This window comes from Salvelinus namaycush, chromosome 31 (genome assembly GCF_016432855.1).
Source record: "Salvelinus namaycush isolate Seneca chromosome 31, SaNama_1.0, whole genome shotgun sequence".
Lineage (NCBI taxonomy): Eukaryota > Metazoa > Chordata > Actinopteri > Salmoniformes > Salmonidae > Salvelinus > Salvelinus namaycush.
In genome coordinates, this window is record NC_052337.1 from 39,602,090 (window position 1) to 39,623,632 (window position 21,543).

Genomic DNA, 21,543 nt, shown 5'->3' on the forward strand with positions numbered 1-21,543 from the left:
GGCTGACTGACCTATGACCTCTGTTCTGACTTCCTGGTGAGGCCTGATCACCCTCACTAGAAAGACTGAAGACATTGGGTGAGATTTAACTTCACTAGGGTAGGGGGCAGCATTGGGAATTTTGGATGAAAAGCGTGCCCAAATTAAACTGCCTGCTACTCAGCCATAAAAGCTAGAATATGCATATAATTAGTAGATTTGGATAGAAAACACTCTAAAGTTTCTAAAACTGTTTGAATGATGTCTGTGAGTATAAAATAACTCATATTGCAGGCAAAAACCTGAGAAAAAATCCAACCAGGAAGTGGGAAATCTGAGGTTTGTAGTTTTTCAGCTCTTGGCTTATCGAATACACAGTGTCTATGGGGTCATATTGTATTTCCTAAGGCTTCCACTAGATGTCAACAGTCTTTAGAACCTTGTTTGATGCTTCTACTGTGAAGTGGGGGCAAATGAGAGGGGAATGAGTCAGAGGTCTGCCAGAGAGCCACGAACTCAGTCTCGCGCGTTCACGTGAGAGCGAGCTCTGTTCCATTGCAATTCTACAGACAAAGGAATTCTCCGGTTGGAACATTATTGAAGATTTATGTTAAAAACATCCTAAAGATTGATTCTATACTTCGTTTGACATGTTTCTACGGACTGTAATATAACTTTTGGGACTTTTCGTCCGTACTTTCCGCTGGACTTGCACGCGCGTCGTGAGTTTGGATTGTGTACTGGACGCGCGAACAACAAGGAGGTATTTGGACATAAATGATGGACATTATCGAACAAAACAAACATTTATTGTGGAGCTGGGATTCCTGGGAGTGCATTCTGATGAAGATCATCAAAGGTAAGTGAATATTTATAATGCTATTTCTGACTTCTGTTGACTCCAACATGGCGTATATCTGTTTGGCTTGATTTGTCGTCTGAGCGCCATACTCTGTAACGGCTTTCTTCCTGGGATGAAGGAGAGGACCAAAATGCAGCGCGGTTATTGTTCAACATGTTTAATAAGACGATAAACGATGAACATTAACAAATAACAAAATAACAAACGTGAAAGCCGAGACAGTCCTATCTGGTGCAGAACACAAACACAGAGACAGGAAACAACCACCCACAATCCCCAACACAAAACAAGCCACCTATATATGATTCTCAATCAGGGACAACGATTGACAGCTGTCTCTGATTGAGAACCCTATTAGGCTGGACACAGAAACAGACTAACTAGACACACAACATAGAATTCCCACCCAGCTCACGTCCTGACCAACACTAAACAAGCAAAACACATAAGAACTCTGGTCAGGACGTTACATACTCAGATTATTGCATGGTTTGCTTTTTCCATAAAGTTGTTTTGAAATCTGACACAGCGGTTGCATTAAGGAGAAGTGGATCTAAAATTCCATGCATAACAGTTGTATCTTTTAGCAATGTTTATTATGAGTATTTCTGTAAATTGATGTGGCTCTCTGCAAAATCACCGGATATTTTGGAACTACTGAACATAACGCGCCAATGTAAACTCAGATTTTTGGATATAAATATGAACTTTACCGAACAAAACATACATGTATTGTGTAACATGAAGTCCTATGAGTGTCATCTGATGAAGATCATCAAAGGTTAGTGATTCATTTTATCTCTATTTCTGCTTTTTGTGACTTCTCTCTTTGCCTGGAAAAATGGCTGTGTTTTTCTGTGACTTGGCTCTGACCTAACATAATCGTTTGGTGTGCTTCCGTCGTAAAGCCTTTTTGAAATCGGACACTGTGGCTGGATTTACAACAAGTGTATCCTTAAAATGGTGTAAAATACTTGTATGTTTGAGGAATTTTAATTATGGGATTTCTGTTGTTTTGAATTTGGCGCCCTGCAGTTTCACTGGCTGTTGACGAGGTGGGACGCTACCGTCCCACATACCCTAGTGAGGTTAAATGGGCTATGTAAACACTAATAATTAGGAAGAAGTATACATTTAGCAATAGTCCTGTGTGTGATTCGGAACACGAGAATGAGAGAGAGAGAGAGCACTGCAATGATTGAGGGACACCTGTCTCTAGTCTATTTTACCATTACCTTATGGGATACAATTATTTCTTTACGGAGTTTGTGTTGGCATTTTTCTGCTTTACCAAATGAGGAGAGTTACAAACTACACACCAGTCAGAGTTATACTTAAATTACATCTTTAATAATAATAAGAGCTTTGCAATAGCCTTTTTTGACTTTCAATGATGCGCTATCTCTAATGAACCATTGAAAAGTACCAACAGAAAAGTACAAAGATCTTTTATAGCCAAGATACACTCTCAACTTACATGACGAATCACAGATCTTAGGAACAGTTCACAAAGGTTAAGATTTGTATGAAAAATATCTATAAAACATAGCAGAGAGTTACTGCTGTGTCAACAGTTCTCATTGTAAAGACCAGTGTCTGGCCCCCTCACTCCAAAAGGGAACCGTCTCTCCCTGATACGGCATAGAACAGAACCATTAGCTCATGTTATCTGGAATGCTCTTTAGGCTTTATTACCCAAAAACATCGGAAATCTCCTCTGTCAGTGCTATCTCATAGCGGCCCATCCTCAGTGGAACACACACACAATACTCTATTCTGTCGAATGTAACAACTATTATAATGTAATACAAACAATATAACATAATCTTACAATTTTCCCAACAAGTTATCAAGAGTTGTAATTCTAATTTGATTTGTTATTCTAATTTGGTTATTTTTGATTTAACAGGCAGTGTTGTTGTTTTTAATTACTGGTCCCCTGGGGCCTTTGGTAAATATACGTTTTTCCCACCTCTAGTTTATATGAAGAAGTGTATTGCTGTTGTTGTGTTGTTTGTTTGTTTTGTCTTGTTTTGATACAAATCTCACCAGATTGGGTCTTCTGTACAGTGAAAGATGTAAAGACATCATTTATAGACGTCTATGTTTGGGCCAAACCAAGGCTGATCCAAACCGGACCAAATCGGAACCAAACATAGACGTCTATGATTGGTTCAGATATGGTTTGGATATGACCAAAAACCAACGTCCGTGGACGTGGAAATCAAGGCATGCACCAAAACAATATGTCCAAAAGGCGTCGGCCCCTGCTTACTGAGGTATAGCCTACCATGTCTGCCCCCGATGGAATTTTATGAATGCCATCCATGTGGTAGGCCCACTGTTTGTAAAACAGGCAATTGCATTGGCTTTATTAGACCTGATTCCTGAGTCTAATCAATTTGGCTATTTAAGCTCTGAATATCAGCTACCCAACTTTATCAGGAGGAGTTATCCTGAGCCTATTTATAATGTGTTTACACAGGAAATGCAGAAGTATTTTCTTTTTCACTATCATCAGCTCGTCAAAAATTGAAACCAATGATCATGACAATTGAGCCAACGGGAGTAGCCTGATTGTACATTCCATATTGTCCATTTTAATTTGACCTGTCTTGTTTTTAGGATAGGATAGGCTATGATGTTTGTTAACATGTCAACGCATTCTTTATTTGATTGGGCACCATTTATGTTAGGCTATTTGATTGGAGAAACCTGCATGATGTAAAAAGTTCCAGTCTCATTACATTGTCATACATTTTATCTCCAGCCTGTAGGCTACAGAAAAGGCCACACTCTTTCTGCTAAAGGATTTGTTAGATCATTTTTTTTGACATAACGCTGGTGGAGAGCTGCATTTCTCCAACAGCACCTGGGAGAGGCGCGCTGGGAATGGACAAGATAAATATTTTACGTCCCTGTTTTATGTGTTGTCGGAGGTGAGTCTTGGTCAGTTTAGCTCAGAAAATGACTTAGCCTATAAAAGGCCTATTTTCTTTGAATATAGAAGGTGATGTGTAGGAACTACAATATTTCAGTGGTATTTCTGTTGTGCACTGTCTTGACGGATCCCATGGGATGATGAAATATCGGCCCGCGCAGAGAAGCACGAGACTGAATTTTACTCAACTTTCTAGAGTTTTCCCCCTTTGATAGTGTTAACTATGTTTCCCATTACTGTGGGAATTGTGATTGAATCAACGCAATATTAGCCACTTTCAATGCAACATACCTAAACAAAACGAACTATGCGAGACTTAGTATGTAAAACTATGCAAGTGATTTTGTTGTAGGCAGAATGCATCAGAGTAGGATTCTATTGCATTGACACTCAGCCCGTACTGCAGCATAACCAATCAGAGCTGCAGTAGGCCTATATGCAAATAGACCAATGCCATATATGGATCTGTGCCAGTCACTTTGAACTGGACTGTGTTTACAGCATGAGCGGTCGTGAGTAGATGCACTTGTTTTGAGATCAAAGCGAGAGCTGCTTGTAGCCACATGTGCACATTTGTTCATATCCTTTGCTAGTTAGTGAGTTATTTGCTAGTTAGTGAGTTATTAGCCAGTCATAGATCATTTGTAGTCAGCAATGGTGGAGTGATTGCTTCCTACAAGAGCACAAAACGTGTACATCTTTGAAAAGCGGGTCCGACAAAGAGCTTTTTTTTGTCTTAAAGTGGCAGTGTTGTATTTTGATACAGGCTTGAATAAGCTAAGTAACCAATAGGCAGAGGGTAGCATAATAATGCATTATATTTTGTAAAGTGGTTTGCATCAAACAACACAACAACATTTTCAGTCACCTCCTTGTCTGAATGACAAGTGGATAAACAGGTTAACGTCAAGCCCTGCATGTTAAAATGTTATGCGACACATTTTCTCCATTGTTTTTGATGGTAGGCCACTCTGGTAGGCCTACAAAATCTAATCAAACACTTCATGAGGGCCCATGAGCTCATGTTGCGCAACATTTCTAAAGGCTATGCAATTGCGTGAGAAAACAGAGTGATGGCCTTGATTAAAAAGAGGAGGATCACATCAGCTTTATATAGGCTAGGCCTACTATATTTATTTCTCGACTTTACTAATATTAAGCACATTGCTTCTCTTTACCAGGAGTATAGTCTACCTGGCTGGCATGAAAATGAACCACGGGAAAAATGTTCTCCATTCGCTATTTAAGTGCAAAGATGACATGTATTGTTTTCCCTTACCCGGTTTGAGACAGGTTTACGATAATGGTCCATTCTAAATCATAACACATTTCACACATATATTATTTATTAAATGTAAAGACAATATTAAATTAAGAATAGTCTGATGGGTGACAATATTAGTCTATCACTTGTGAATTATATTTTAGCACTTCAACAAGAAATAGCGTATGCCTTTTTTTATATCTATATTTATACAAAGTCCCTTAAAATTAAATATCTAATTGACCATGTGACCTAGACACCTCAAACCAACGTTGCAATGTTCACAGGGTTGGGACATACATCGCACAGGCTTTGGTTATTTGAAAAAAATATGTATATATATTTTCCCTTTAATTTATTAGTTAAATGTGTGACTTAAAACTTCAATTGCTCCTTGATCACATGACCTAGGCACTTCAAAGCAACTTTGTATTGTTCAAAGGGGAGGGAAACACACTGCACAGCCTTTGGTTCTCCCAAATACCACTTACACGATTTTATAGAAATATTTGAAAGTATATAATTTCAATAGCTCTTCAACCACATGACTTAGCAACCTAATTTCAACTTTCATTCCTTCCTTACATAGAGAGCTATGTTGCACAAAATCTTTCCACTTGTTTTTTTATATATATATTTATACAAAGTCACTTAAAATTCAATAGCTAATTGACCATGTGACCTAGACACCTCAAACCAAAGTTGGAATGTTCACAGGAGAGGGACATACAGTGCATTTTGGAAAGCATTCAGACCCTTTATCCTCATCAATTTACACACAATACCCCATAATGACAAAGCAAAAACATGTTTTTAGATATTTTTGCAAATGTATTAAAAATAAAAACAGAAATACCTTATTTACATAATTATTCAGGCCCTTTGCTATGAAACTCTAAATTGAGCTCAGGTGCATCCTGTTTCCATTGATCATCCTTGAAATGTTTCTACAACTTAATTGGAGTCCACCTGTGGTAAGTTCAATTGATTGGACATGATTTGGAAAGGCACACACCTGTCTATATAAGGTCCCACAGTTGACAGTACATGTCAGAGCAAAAACCAAGTCATGAGTTCGAATAAATGGTCTGTAGAGCCCGAGACAAGATTATGTTGAGGCACATTTCTGCAGCATTGAAGGTCCCCAAGAACACAGTGGCCTCCATCATTCTTAAATTAAAGAACTTTGGAACCACCAATACTCTTCCTAGAGATATATCGAAACTCAAACCAACTTTTACCACGGTCCGGGACCGACATGGGACACTAATGACTTTGAACCTAATCTAAGAGACGTGCATGACCAGAAGCAGAAAGCAGTGAATACATCCTACATTTATAAGCATATTATGCTTACCTTTTCTGGACGGGTTTCTTCCTCTTCTTCGCCGCATAGATACCCTCATCCCCCAACATGGTGACTTTGACTTTTCAAAATAAATTCAAATCAATCAAGTTTAAGTTTTCCTCCACAGTTTACCCGCGTAACTTGAAGAACATTAAACGCAAAACACACATGAAGCAGCCGACAGTTCCAAATGTGAACAGAAAAGTTCGCATACTTTCTGCTGGTCCAAACGCCCTTGGCTATCTGCTTTGTTGTTTTGCGGTCGATTAAACGTTGTTCTGGTGGGGGTCCTACTCCTATTTGTCCACTCCAAAGTCACCAAATCTCCACTTCAGTCCCTCAAATGTGAAAATTTTCAGGTCTGTTCCTGAGACGCTAAAAGGGTCTTCTTCTTGCACGAGGTTTCAACCAATTGAAATCTCTGTAACATAGAGCTGTGCCACACCGAAAATTATTGGTGTAAATTCACTAACGTTGCCATTGTTCTTAATAAGAGCATTCTATTCTGCAGCAGCAGTGCCAACATTAACGACATCTGAGACAGAGACCAATACAGAATCAGTGTGCGGTGATGGTGAATATTATGACTTTCACTTTTCTCGAGGCATAAGTAGTAAGTGTGTAACAATAACCTCTGCTGGCAGGGCCATAGCTAGGGTCTGGGTTTTAGTGAGGTCCGGACTATGTCTTCCCATCCTATACATTTTTTAACGTTTAAGCTCATTTAGACTGCTGCATTTCTATAGGCTACAATTTAAAAACTCTAAAATGCTATTTTGAGTAAAGCAAAAACAAGCAAAAATGACCCAAGCCATTATCATTCATTTTTTATAATTTTGGGGGGGTTTAGAAACTCTGTATTTTTATTTATTTTTATTACATTTCAAATTATAATACAATAACGGAAAAAAATATATAGGACATCACTACACGTATATTTTCTCTGAAGAAACATAAAATAACATTAAAGTAAAATAATAAAATTACTACACATGATTTGAGTTTCAAAAGTTAAAGCACCTACAATAAAATAAATAAAGTAAGGTCAGGGGTTACAAATGTACAAACCTATGAGAGTTCAAATCAAATCAAACTTTATTTGTCACATGTGCCGAATACAACAGGTGTAGTAGACCTTACCGTGAAATGCTTACTTACAAGCCCTTAACCAACAATGCAGTTCAAGAAAGAGTTAAGAAAATATTTACCAAATAAAGTAAAGTAAAACATAATTAAAAGTCACCCCCAGTCTGTTATATCTGGAGTATTTCTCCTGTCTTATCCGGTGTTCTGTGTGAATTTAAGTATGCTCTCTCTAATTCTCTCTTTCTTTCTCTCTCTCAGAGGACCTGAGCCCTAGGACCATGCCTCAGGACTACCTGTCATGATGACTTCTTGCTGTCCCCAGTCCACCTGGCCGTGCTGCTGCTCCAGTTTCAACTGTTCTGCCTGCGGTTATGGAACCCTGACCTGTTCACTGGACGTGCTACCTATGCCAGACCTGCTGTTTTCAACTCTCTAGAGACAGCAGGAGCGGTAGAGATACTCTCAATGATCGGCTATGAAAAGCCAACTGACATTTACTCCTGAGGTGCTGACCTGTTGCACCCTCGACAACTACTGTGATTATTATTCTTTGACCATGCTGGTCATTTATGAACATTTGAACATCTTGGCCATGTTCTGTTATAATCTCCACCCGGCACAGCCAGAAGAGGACTGGCCACCCCCCATAGCCTGGTTCCTCTCTAGGTTTCTTCCTAGGTTTTGGTCTTTCATGGGAGTTTTTCCTAGCCATCGTGCTTCTACACCTGCATTGCTTGCTGTTTGGGGTTTTAGGCTGGGTTTCTGTACAGCACTTTGATATATCAGCTGATGTAAGAAGGGCTTTATAAATACATTTTATTTGATTTGACCCCCAAACAATAACAATAACAAGGCTATATACAGGGGGTACAGGTACCGAGTCAATGTGCGGGGGTACAGGTTAGTCAAGGTCATTTGTTCATGTAGGTAGTCGTAAAGTGACTATGCATAGATAAACAGTGAGTAGCAGCAGTGTGAAAACAAATGTGGGGGGGGGGGGGGGGGGGGTCAATGTAAATTGTCCGGATGGCCATTTGATTAATTGTTCAGCAGTGTTATGGCTTGGGGGAGAAGCTGTTAAGGAGCTTTTGATCCTAGACTTGGCGCCCCGCTACCACTTGCCGTGCGGTAGCAGAGAGAACAGTCTATGACTTGAGTGACTGGAGTCTTTGACCATTTTTGGGGCTTTCCTCTGACACGGCCTAGTATATATCAATCACGGCCGGCTGTATCACATCCGGCCGTGATTGGGAGTCCCATAGGGCAGCGACCAACTGGCCCAGCGTCGTCTGGGTTTGGCCAGGGTAGGCCGTCATTGTAAATACGAATTTGTTCTTAACTGACTTGCCTAGTTAAATAAAGGTTAAATACAAATAAAATAAATATAGGTCCTGGATGGCAGGAAGCTTGGCCACAGTGATGTACTGGGCTGTATGCACTACCCTCTGTATCTCCTTACGGTCAGATGCCGAGCAGTTGCCATACCAGGCGATGATGCCACCGGTCAGGATGCTCTCTATTGTGTAGCTGTATAACTTTTTGAGGATCTGGGGACTCATGCCAAATCTTTTCAGTCTCCTGAGGGGGAAAAGGTGTTGTTGTGCCCTCTTCACAACTGTCTTGATGTGTTTTGGACCATGGTAGTTAGTTGGTGATGTGGACACCAAGGAACTTTAAACTCTCGACCCGCTCCACTACAGCCCCGTCGATGTTAGTGGGGGCCTGTTCGGCCCGCCTTTTCCTGTAGTCCACAATCAGCTCCTTTGTCTTGCTCATATTGAGGGTGAGATTGTTTACCTGGCACCACACTGCCAGATCTCTGACCTCCTCCCTATAGACTGTCTCATCGTTGTCGATAATGAGGCCTACCACTGTTGTGTAGTCAGCAAACTTAATGATGGCGTTGGAGTCGTGGTTGGCCACACAGTCGTGGGTGAACAGGGAGTACAGGAGGGGACTAAGCACGGACCCCTGAGGGGCCCCAGTGTTGAGGATCAGCGTTGCAGACGTGTTATTGCCTACCTTTACCACCTGGGGAATACAGTGGCTTTTTGTTATTTGTTTTTAATTAAATATTGGATTTCAAATAAAAATATATTGCATTTGGGGACAGATTTCTAATATTTGTTTATATAACATTTACCAGAGAGAATGAAGAAATGAACGACAAATTCCGTAGTTTTGTTTTCATTTGAATTGTCACATTCTGACCATAGTTCTTTTGTATTTTCTTTGTTTTAGTGTGGTCGGGGCGTGAGTTGGGTAGGTTATCTATGTTTTGTGTTTCTGTGTTGGTTTTCTCGTTTGGCCTGATATGGTTCTCAATCAGAGGCAGGTGTTAGTCATTGACTCTGATTGGGAACCATATTTAGGTATCCTGTTTTCTGTTGGGTTTTGTGGGTGGTTATTTTCAGTCTTTGTGTGTCTGCACCAGACAGAACTGTTTTCGGTTGTTTCTTTGTTGTTTTGTTATTCAGTGTTCAGTTTTGATTATTATTAAATATCATGAACACTTACCACGCTGCACCTTGGTCCTCACCTTCTTCCACCGACGACAGCCGTTACATGAATAATACATATTATCTTTCATTGTAAATACATGGGTCTCATTAATGAAATAAAAAATGTAGATACTTAACTCGCTCCAAAATAACTTCACAGAGTCACACTCACAAAAAATGTGTATAATAGTTTCCCCTTCTTTACCACAGAAAATGCATATGTCCTCTAAGTCCTTGAATTTAGACAAGTTATTGCAAGGGTATATTTTGTGCACGATTTTAAAGTTCATTTATTTTACTTTATTTGATATACAAAATTTGTGAGGGAGCAACCAAGCTTTCTTTCATTCAATTTCAGTAATATATGCATTCCAGAAGAATTTCCCTCTAGGAGAGATCTTGTTTTTGGAGTTACAAAGCTCTTAAGAATGTATTATTACATTTCTTTTCCAGCAGAGGGCAACCTTCTTACATAAATTGTGCATCTATCGTAATTTGTGCATCTATGTTCTCCAAAACACAGATGAGATTTCATTAATTGAGTATGTCCTGAAGGTATTGCTTTGCGTATAGAATTAAATAATTTTTAATGTATTGGGAAGTTAGATGTGTCTAAGAACTTTCTATAACAGAGTATATTTCCTTCTTTATAAAATAAATCAAGTACAAATATCATATTTCTTTCAAACCACTTAGGGAAGAACAAAGACTTGTTTTTAACAACGATATCTCTGTTGTTCCACAGAAGTGCCTTGTGTGGGGAGAAGTTGTGGACATAACAGTGTTTTTAGGCTAAAAGGGCGTGGTCCCGTGTGGCTCAGTTGGTAGAGCATGGCGCTTGCAACGCCAGGGTTGTGGGTTCATTCCCCACGGGGGGACCAGGATGAATATGTATGAACTTTCCAATTTGTAAGTCGCTCTGGATAAGAGTGTCTGCTAAATGACTTAAATGTAAATGTTGTTTTGAACAGTTTGATGGGTAATTTGGCTGGAGAACAGTTTCATAAAAATATGACAGGGAATGAAGTACCATATAGATACAGAGCTAAGCATACATATTTTAAAGGTATTGTTGATATCAATGAAGTCTAGTACTTCAAGCCCACCATCAGCTCTTTGGTTTGATATTACAGACTTCTTAAGTTTGTGTTGTTTATTTTTCCATAGAAAGTCTAGGGAAGTTTTGTTGATTTCCTTGCTGGTTGGATCAGCTACAGATAGGGATAGAGCAGGGTAGACAAAACGTACAGACCCTCTGCTTTGGACAATATAACCCTTCCAATAATAGAGAGGTCAGGCTGGAGCCAGGTATTAAAGATGGATTTTCTTTTCTTTAATCGCAGAGAAATTGAGATGTTGATGGACAATATGGTTTTTCGCGATGTGCAACCCTAAATATTTCACATGATCTTTCACTGGAATATTCTCAACAGATTGGTAATATGAGTTATGTATGGTGAATATTTCACATTTATTTAAGTAAAGTTACAGACCAGAAGCTGAAGAGAATGATTTGATCATTTCTTGTCTTTTAGAAACAGAGCTGTGTTGTCTGCTAATTGAGATATTTGTATTCATTTTCCAAATATTGAAATACCTTTAAATTCAGGGTTGTTTAAAATCCTAATATATAGTCATTCTACAACTAAAAGGAATAAGAAAGTTGAAATAGGGCAACCCTGGCGTACACTACGGTGAATATTAAATATTTTAGATGTGTTAAGATTAATCATAATATAACTATTAATATCATTGTAAAGCATATTGATAACAGACACAAAGCTAGTCCCGAAACCAAAAGTGTACAACGACTGTATTAGGAATTTGTGTTCAGTTGTATCAAATGCTTTACAAAAGTCGAGGAATAAAACAATAGCCTCTGAGTCAATTGAATCTGCATAATCAATCAAGTCTAAAACGAACCCAATGTTACAGCTGATGTGGCGACCTTTCATGAAACCTTTCATGAGTTTCATGAATAAGATGGTTTAGTAAGTCCATTGTAAGTCTATTGGCATATGCTAAAGTAATCAATTTATCATCTGTATTTAAAAATGTAATAGGTATCCAATTATCTATGAAAAGGGGATCTTTATCAAGTTTCGGTATCAAGGAAATAACCCCGTGTAGTGATAATTTCACCCTTAGCTAGGCATTCTTGGAACATGTTGAATACTGGTCCCTCTAAATGTTCCCAAAAGTGTAAATAACATTCTGCAGAAAGACCATCTGTTCCAGGTGCTTTGCCCTTCTTCATAGATTGAAGCGCATCTCGAATCTGTTCTATAGAAAACTCATCTTCCCATATGGACTTGAACTCATCAGAAATCATTGGTACATGACCATGGGCCAATGTTCCCATTCAATCCCATTAAATGTATATTCAATCCCATTAAATGTATACAGATTGTCATAGAAGGATTACACAAAGCTAGTGATGCCCATAGGGTCTTTACACAAGGTGTTGTCAATATTTAAGGCACAAAGAGATTTGGTCTTATAGTTTCGTTTTTCAAGAGGAAAAAAACACCTTGTGTTTTTCTCACCCTCCTCAACCCATTTTGCTCTAGATCTAATAAAGGCCCCTTTAGCTAAATGAATGTACATTTGATCTAGTTCTATTCGAGATGTATTCAAATCTGTTTCTTCCTCATTCGAAAGGGTAGCCTTTTCTAAAAGAACATTCAATTTATTCATAAGCTCATCGTCTTTCGAACATTTTTGCTTCTATAGTTCCTTACTGAGTGTAATGGCGATAGATCTTACCTTAAATATTTCCCAGTTACTTCCATGCTTTGGTTCTAAATCATCGGAATTAAATGAGTCTACGATCAAGTTCTTTATGCTCTTGTTAAAGACTGGATCATTTAGGAGTGAATTATTAAGTTTCCGGTATCCTCGAATGCCACTGGATTTTTCAGAACATTCCAACTTCAAAAATATAATTTTATGATCAATCAAAGGAGCTTGTTTATGACTTACTTCTTGTACATACTGTAATGAGAAATGAGAAACAAATCCATTCTAGATCTGACCGTCATTGACCTATAACACCAGGTATAATCGTTCAAGTTCGTATAAAAAAAAACACCCTGGCTGTTATAAGCCATGCATTTGTATACTTGTTTTGCAGCTCAGTAAGCTTATCAGCAAGATCCAAAAATAAAGTATTATTTGAGGTGTGAGAATTGTACCCATACACATTGCGTATAAAAAAAAAAACATTATCTAGTTTGGAGATCAATATAACCCATCTCCCATCTTTGGACACACAAGACTCTGAAATATCACCTCTTAACTTATGAAGCAATATATTACCAGCTGAGTGGCTAGCCCTGGGACTATAATAAACAGTATTTCCCCATTGTGATTTCCAAAAACGTATAAGGTCACAAGGCGAGACCCAAACGCAGACACAGGAGGCAGATGGTTGAGCTACGATATTTATTGTACCTAAAGGGGTAGGCAAAAGGCAGGTTGGGGACAGGCGAGAGTTCATAAACCAGGTCAGAGTCTAAACAGTAGCAGGCTCGAAGTCAGGACAGGCAGGGGTTCAGTAATCAGGTCAGAGTCCAAACAGCACAAGGGGATAGGACAGGCAAGGGTCAAAACCAGGAGGCCTAAAAATAAAATATAAAAATACTTAAAAAAAAAATTAAAACAGGAGGGCTAGGAAAAAACAGAGACTGGGAAAGATAGGAGCTGGGAGAAACACTGGTTGACTTGGCAATACAAGACAAACTGGTACAGAGAGACAGGAAACACAGATATAAATACAACGGCGACTAATGGGGAAAACAGGAGACACCTGGAGGTGGGTGGAGACAATCACAAAGACAGGTGAAACAGATCAGGGTGTGACAAAACTAGAATCTGAATGTAGGAGTGAGTCTCCTGGAGTAGAATGAAATCTGCATTAGTGTTTACAAAATAAAAAAGTGCTTTTCCTTTAGTTATATTAAGTTTTTTTTAGATGCATGCCAGTAAAGCCACTACACAACACAACACTAAACAATACATTAATTGCACTATAACAGTGACAAACGGTGCACACAAACTGTTAGGGCCTACATAAAACTGTCCCAACAGCAGAGCTTTCTATTCAGCACCATGGAGTGAATCCTTCCCACCACTACACCTGGATATCAGCGGAACCTTGTCTGGCAGCGAAACAGTTCATTCAGCCTCATTTACTGCCTTTAAAAAAAACATAGCTGATATGGCTGACTTGCTTAAACAAATGTGGCTTCTAATGACAATTGAGATGTACAAACTATGGTATAAGGGGACAACAAGTGGATAAGAGGCAACCCATAATTTCGATTAAGACATTAATGAGCGAGCTAGGACAGACGTAGTCAATATAACTATTTGTTTAGCACTTTTGAAATGTACAGTGATAGAATTCAGAACATGGGCCATTCTTACAGTGTTCTCTGTACACCAAGTCAGAACCGTAGGATAAATAAAGGGGGCACATAAGCATGCACATGCATCCCACTTTTGTATTTTTTGCCCCACCAAGATTTACATGCTAAAATCGCTACTGAGGTCAAACCATGTTATAAGTCAAACCATGTAGTATAGGAAATAGTAGTCAAATAGAGAAAGACAGTGACACAGTTTCCTCATATAGTCAAACCCCAGAGGAAACAGTTCCACCTCTTACGGTCCAACCCTGGAAGACACAGCCGCCTTACATTACTGTCACTTTCACGTACGCATTGACCTCGTGATGTAGGCTATCACTAGAAACCAATTTACTCTATTTTCAAATTAAATTGTGGACCGATGTTGTCTTGCAAATATGACCCATTGATAAATGCATAAACAGTCTGGTACCCTGGCTGAGGCTAACTCTGCTCTGTGAATAACTGTACCTTTGGAGGAATGAACGTAACCGATCTTCTTAACGGTGTTCCTGACCACCTCCACGAGAGCCACTATAGCCTTGGAGGTGACCTTTCCTCACAGCATAACCATACCCGTCTTCATAACAGTTTATAGTGCACAAAGAGTCCAGTAATGTTGAGGTGGTTTCACACTGGACCTGTTGCCGCTGGGATTCATCTTCAGTTGGTCCGGTTAAACAAGTGCTTCAATCAAAAGCTTGAGTTGGATTTGAGGTTAGAACGAAAACAGATGCCATACATACTATTGATGATTGATTATTACATTTATACATCTACAGTAGGCGACAGTTTCAAGTTCACTGCATATAGGACACATCACTGCACTCTATCCTACTCTGTAAACTGATCATCTCTGTATACCTGTCGCAAGACCCACTGGTTGATGCTTATTTATAAAACCCTCTTAGGCCTCACTTCCCCATATCTGAGATATCTACTGCAGCCCTCATCCTCCACATACAACAACCGTTCTGCCAGTCACATTCTGTTAAAGGTCCACAAAGCACACACATCCCTGGGTCGCTTCTCTTTTCAGTTCGCTCAGTTAGCGACTGGAACGAGCTGCAACAAACACTCAAACTGGACAGTTTTATCTCAATCTCTTCATTCAAAGACTCAATCATGGACACTCTTACTGCTTCGTGTGATGTATTGTTGTCTCTACCTTCTTGCCCTTTGTGCTGTTGTCTGTGCCCAATAATGTTTGTACCATGTTTTGTGCTGCTACCATGTTGTTGTTATGTTGTGTTGCTCCCATGCTGTGTTGTCATGTGTAGCTGCCTTGCTATGTTGTTGTCTTAGGTCTCTCTTTATGTAGTGTTGTCTCTCTTGTTGTGATGTGTGTTTTGACCTATATTTATATTGTATTTATTTATTTTATTTTTTTTCATCCCAGGCCCCCGTCCCCGCAGGAGGCCTTTTGTCTTTTTGTAGGCCGTCATTGTAAATAAGAATTTGTTCTTAACTGACTTGCCTAGTTAAATAAAGATTTTTTAAAATTATATATATACTAAATAAAAATAGCGCCGACTGCTGGCCATGATATGATGTGCATGCATCCAGCTGTTGCTCAACTTGATGATGGACGTGTCTTCGAATCTTGAGTAAAATGTCTCGTGACATTTTAACGTCCCCTGGAAACGGAACGGTCTAGCCATTTTGCTAGCTAACAAAATGTATGTTACTATTTCTGTTTTAAACTAGCTAACGTTATGCTTTTACATATGCTTTTGAATCCAACATAGACCTAGCTAGATTATATTAAATAATGTGTTACAAAGTAAGTGACAAGCACACAGGCTACAAGGTAGGGTCATCAGATGGACAAAGATAACCGTAGCAACAAAGTGAAATTGCTGCAAACCTATGGAACTTGTGAGTTTAGCGTATCATAAATTCATTGGTGATTAACCAAGCAATAATTACTCTCCTCAAATGACAGATTTGCCTACAAGAACACTGCGGCACAGATGAGTATTTTGACTTTTTGTAACCAACCAAAGACCATGCCAATAGTGTATTGCTGTGTAGAAAGAAGCAACATCATCCTTGCTGATCTTGCTCTCAGAGGTGGAAGGTTTCAGGTAGGCTAGTGTGTGTGTGTGTGTGTGTGTGTGTGTGTGTGTGTGTGTGTAAGAGGGAGGGGGATTATTCCTAACACAACTGTAGATGCATTTCTGGGTTGTAGGAGGCAGCATTGAATATTCTGAGACCTCTTCCGTTTGGAGCTCTGTATCGAAGGTCCATACAATTGGATGGGTGAGAACTATTACTAAACTACATCATTGCAAATGTAATTCCATGTGCTGGCCATAATATGTTTGTTTTAACAATCAGGTTCAGATACCACATCCTGTCAGAGGATGGAGTGTCCTACGTCTGTGTCACAGAGCTCAGCTATGAGTCCAGGAGGGCCCATGAATTCCTTAACCAGGTCAGTTTACATGTACAATCTTATACTGTAGTGGCTTACATAATGAGTTACAATGGCAGATTCCACCACAAGACATAGGGTACTGGTACTGTTTGATGGCAAAATAAATTGTTTCTTTATTTTCTTCAAGTTATACCCTCTTTACAGAAGTCACTAAGTTATACAATTCATTCTAAACCATCCTGTGATACCTGAACAGTAACACTTAAGCATGTCAAAACAATTAGATCAAATCTGTCTCTTTAAAATGACAAGAGCAGAGCTTATTTCCATAAATATAGTGTATGCCCTGCTCTTCCTGGCCTCATGGTTTGAACAGAAAGCTCTGAACGTGACCAGCCATGGAAATCAGGTGTAGCTTATGTAGTAAGCGACTTCACTTCTTATTGCCTTCCAGATCTGCAGTTTCTTTGCTAACAGCCCCCTGATAAAGAAAGCGGCCTTTGCCCAGCCGTATGAATTCAGCTCTGACCTGCATCAGGTGCTTGGACAGCTGATGGTATGTCCTAAAGACACATATAATTAGTAGAATGAGAATTCTTAATCAGAACAACATTACATACATTCTTATTATCACATCATCTCTGTCAGATTTCCTGTTTCTATCTGAAGTGCTCTACGTGCAATATTGGGTGTGCCATAGAAATATATAACGTTATGAAGATCTTCATGGGGTGGGTTTAAGAGCAATGTCTTTTCTACTAATCCTAGTTCTATGTAAAGAGATGAGTGACTAACGTTGGGCCAATGGTAGCGCTCCAGTGCAGCAGCAGTAGTTAATGTGTAACTACAGGGAGGGGAGGCGCTGTGTGAAACCTGTGTCTCAACCTACAGCTGCTTGAAACAGACTTTACCTGTCTCGACTTTATTTACTATGCTTGTAGTCAGTCTGGATAAAACGTCTTTGTGAAACCTTTACCCACTGAAGTGGTTGTGGATGTATATTCGTTTTGTTGTACTATTCTGACATGGTAAGTATTTTGACTTTTGTCAAGTGGAGGTTGTGAGGCAGTTCTATGCCTTGAGGGCACACTAATGATCTGAACTGTTAGCACTAGGGTGAGCAGCGCATTAGTGGTTAAAGCCTCGGAGACTAGGAACAACAGACTCTGAATACAATTATTTATATGTGACTTGCATGTGTAAGTAAATGTCTGAGAGTCCAGTGATCTCGTAACATTGCAAGAAGCTTTTGGACTAAACAAATCGGTGACCTAGCTGTGAGGAGGATTTTCTTGTCAGGAGAGTGTCAATAAAGAAATGGTTGAGGCTGAGCGCTAAAGCAATATCCACTTGGCCCTGCTTTCAGATACAGTATGTTCATATGATATGTCCTGGAATTGCATGGAATTGCATTCTGCCCCATCATGTATTGGCTCCTATATTTTGCACATTTTGTTTAAGTTAATTGATATTGACTAGTCTTCTTAATGTTGCTACTGTTATCATTGCTAAGTCAGATGCAAATTTCCACACTGTGAACAAATGCAGGTTTTTCATTCCCTTCTATGTGATGATCTGTGGTGAAATTGGTCATAAAAATGGTTCTCCTACAGTAATGATACGTGTCATGTTATTCTGACGGCAATGTTTACACAGTATGCTATACCTAATATGTTGATGTTATTCAGAGAAGATTTTCTCCCCTTCCTCCTCCTCTCTGTAGGCTGACTACAGTTCTCAACAGCCAGCCTCCTCTAAGCTGGACTCGGTGCAGGGCCAAGTCAACGAAGTCAAAGTTATACTCAAAGACAACATTAACAAAGTGCTGGAGAGGGGAGAGAGGTTAGATGACTTGGTTGACAAGACACATGACCTACAAGCAACCGTAAGTATTATAAAAAAGACAATTGTGTTTTTGTTTCTTTCTTATGGTGATAAGGAAGTGCGGTTCCTGTAGTCTGGAGAATGGCTTTAAACAGCCAAGCTGCATTTGCTTTCCTGTCTGTTTCTGCTTTAGCTTACTTGAAACACAATTATATTTGAGTTAACCTTCCATAATTTCCTACCATTTTCAGGCAGACTCCTTTCAGAGGACATCCACGCGGGTAGCCCGGAAGTACTGGTGGAAGAACGTCAAGATGATGATCATCATTGGCGTGATAGTTCTGATCATCCTCATCCTCATCATCCTGTTTGCTACAGGTGTCATCCCCAGTTAAATCCCCTCACAGACTCCTACAGTACTACATTATCAACACAAGGAAAAGGACGAACCACTATCACCGAGTCATGTTTTGAATTTTATTTTAGTCTCCTCCAAGGCGCATTCAAGGTGGATTGTGCATAGTAACGTGACAAAATATCATTTCACAATATGACTTCTGTAAATAAGCTTCCTGGAATTTGTTTGATTGTTTTTGGATTATATGGATCTGTTCATTTGATATTTAATAAGATACATTTCATAATGTTTGTTTGTCTATTTAAAAAAAGAAAAAAATACACAATATAAACTCAGCAAAAAAAGAAACGTCCTCACTGCGTTTATTTTCAGCAAACTTAACATGTGTAAATATTTGTATGAACATAACAAGATTCAACAACTGAGACATAAACTGAACAAGTTCCACAGACATTTGACTAACTGAAATGGAATAATGTGTCCCTGAACATAGGGTGGGTCAAAATCAAAAGTAACAGTCAGTATCTGGTGTGGCCACCAGCTGCATTAAGTACTGCAGTGCATCTCCTCCTCATGGACTGCACCAGATTTGCCAGTTCTTGCTGTGCGATGTTACCTCACTCTTCCACCCGGACATTTCTGGGGGGAATGGCCCTAGGCCTCACACTCCAATCCAACAGGTCCCAGACGTGCTCAATGGGACTGAGATCTGGGCTCTTTGCTGGCCATGGCAGAACACTGACATTCCTGTCTTGCAGGAAATCACGTACAGAACGAGCAGTATGGCTGGTGGCATTGTCATGCTTGAGGGTCATGTCAGGATGAGCCTGCAGGAAGGGTACCACATGAGGGAGGAGGATATCTTCGCTGTAACGCACAGCATTGAGATTGCCTGCAATGACAACAAGCTCAGTCCGATGATGCTGTGACACACCGCCCCAGACCATGATGGACCCTCCACCTCCAAATCGATCCCGCTCCAGAGTACAGGCCTCGGTGTAATGCTCATTCCTTCGACGATATTCACGAATCCAACCATCACCCCTGGTGAGACAAAACCGCGACTCGTCAGTGAAGAGCACTTTTTGCGACGGTGACGGTGGGTTCAGCGACGCTCCAGCGACGGTGGGTTTGTGCCCATAGGCGACGTTGTTGCCGGTGATACCTGCCTTACACAGGCCTACAAGCTCTCAGTCCAGCTTCTCTCAGCCTATTGCGGACAGTCTGAGCACTGATGGAGGGATTGTGCATTCCTGGTGTATCTTGGGCAGTTGTTGCCATCCTGTACCTGTCCCGCAGGAGTGATGTTCGGATGTACCGATCCTGTGCAGGTGTTGTTACACATGGTCTGCCACTGCGAGGACGATCAGCTGTCCGTCCTGTCTCCCTGTAGCGCTCTCTTAGGCGTCTCACAGTACGGACATTGCAATTTATTGCCCTGGCCACATCTGCAGTCCTCGTGCCTCCTTGCAGCATGCCTAAGGCACGTTCACGTAGATGAGCAGGGACCCTGGGCATCTTTCTTTTGGTGTTTTTCAGAGTCAGTAGAAAGGCCTCTTTAGTGTCCTAAGTTTTCATAACTGTGACCTTAATTGCCTACCGTCTGTAAGCTGTTAGTGTCTTAATGACCGTTCCACAGGTGCATGTTCATTAATTGTTTATGGTTCATTGAACAAGCATGGGAAACAGTGTTTAAAACCTTTACAATGAAGATCTGTCAAGTTATTTGGATTTTTACAAATTATCTTTGAAAGACAGGGTCCTAAAAAAGGGACGTTTCTTGCTGAGTTTAGAACATTTCCCACCACTAACGTTACAGTTTAGGGGCCTCATTCCACAGTATAAAGGTGTATTGAATTCCTTAAACTGGATGATTTTCATATTTGTTAATGGTGGCAACCTCTGGCAGCCATAATAGTTCACTACAATAGTAGTTACACTCCACTAGCAATGAGTTACACTCACCGACTAGTTTATTAGGTACATCCATCTAGTACCTGGCCGGACCCCACTTTGCCACCAGAACAGCCTGAATTCTGTGGGGAAATTGATTCTACAAGGTGTCAAAAAAAAATTGTTGCTCAATTGGTATCAAAGGACCTAACGTGTGCCAGAAAAACATTCCCTACACCAGTACATCAATGCCACCAGCCTGTACCGTTGACACCAGGCAGGATGGGTCCATGGACTCATGCTGCTTACACCAAATCCTGACTCTGTCATCAGCATGACACAACAAGAACCAGGAATCGTCGGAGCAGACAATGTTTTTCCACTCAATTGTCCAGCGTTAGTGATCGTGTGCCCACTGGAATCCGGTGTGGTCATCTGCTGCAATAACCCATCCGTGACAAGGATCGACAAGTTGTGCGTTCCGAGATTACATTCGGCACACCACTGTTGTACTGTGACATTATTTGTTTATGGCCCGCCTGTTAGCTTGCACGATTCTTGCCATTCTCCTTCGACCCCTCTCATCAACGAGCTGTTTTCACCCACAGGACCTCCGCTGACTGGATGTTTTTTGTTTGTCGCACCACTCTCAGTAAACCCTAGACAGTGTCGGTGTGAAAAGCCCAGGTGGGCAGCCA

The 21,543-nt window shown here is 40.2% G+C and overlaps 1 protein-coding gene across 1 annotated transcript; it reads left to right on the plus strand.

Moving 5' to 3' along the window:
• Positions 1-17,636: 17,636 nt before the first annotated feature.
• On the plus strand, positions 17,637-19,304 carry LOC120026024 (vesicle-associated membrane protein 8-like). Its single transcript, XM_038970801.1, has 3 exons — positions 17,637-17,798; positions 18,494-18,655; positions 18,846-19,304. Exons 1-3 carry the CDS (start codon positions 17,796-17,798, stop codon positions 18,987-18,989), a joined length of 309 nt encoding a protein of 102 aa, XP_038826729.1. The 5' UTR covers positions 17,637-17,795; the 3' UTR covers positions 18,990-19,304.
• The last annotated feature ends 2,239 nt before the right edge of the window (positions 19,305-21,543 follow it).

Excerpts from the sequence above, each read along its gene's own strand:
- LOC120026024 (XM_038970801.1), top strand. Across the intron at positions 18,656-18,845 it reads CACATGACCTACAAGCAACC|GCAGACTCCTTTCAGAGGAC; the intron begins GTAAGTATTATA and ends TACCATTTTCAG.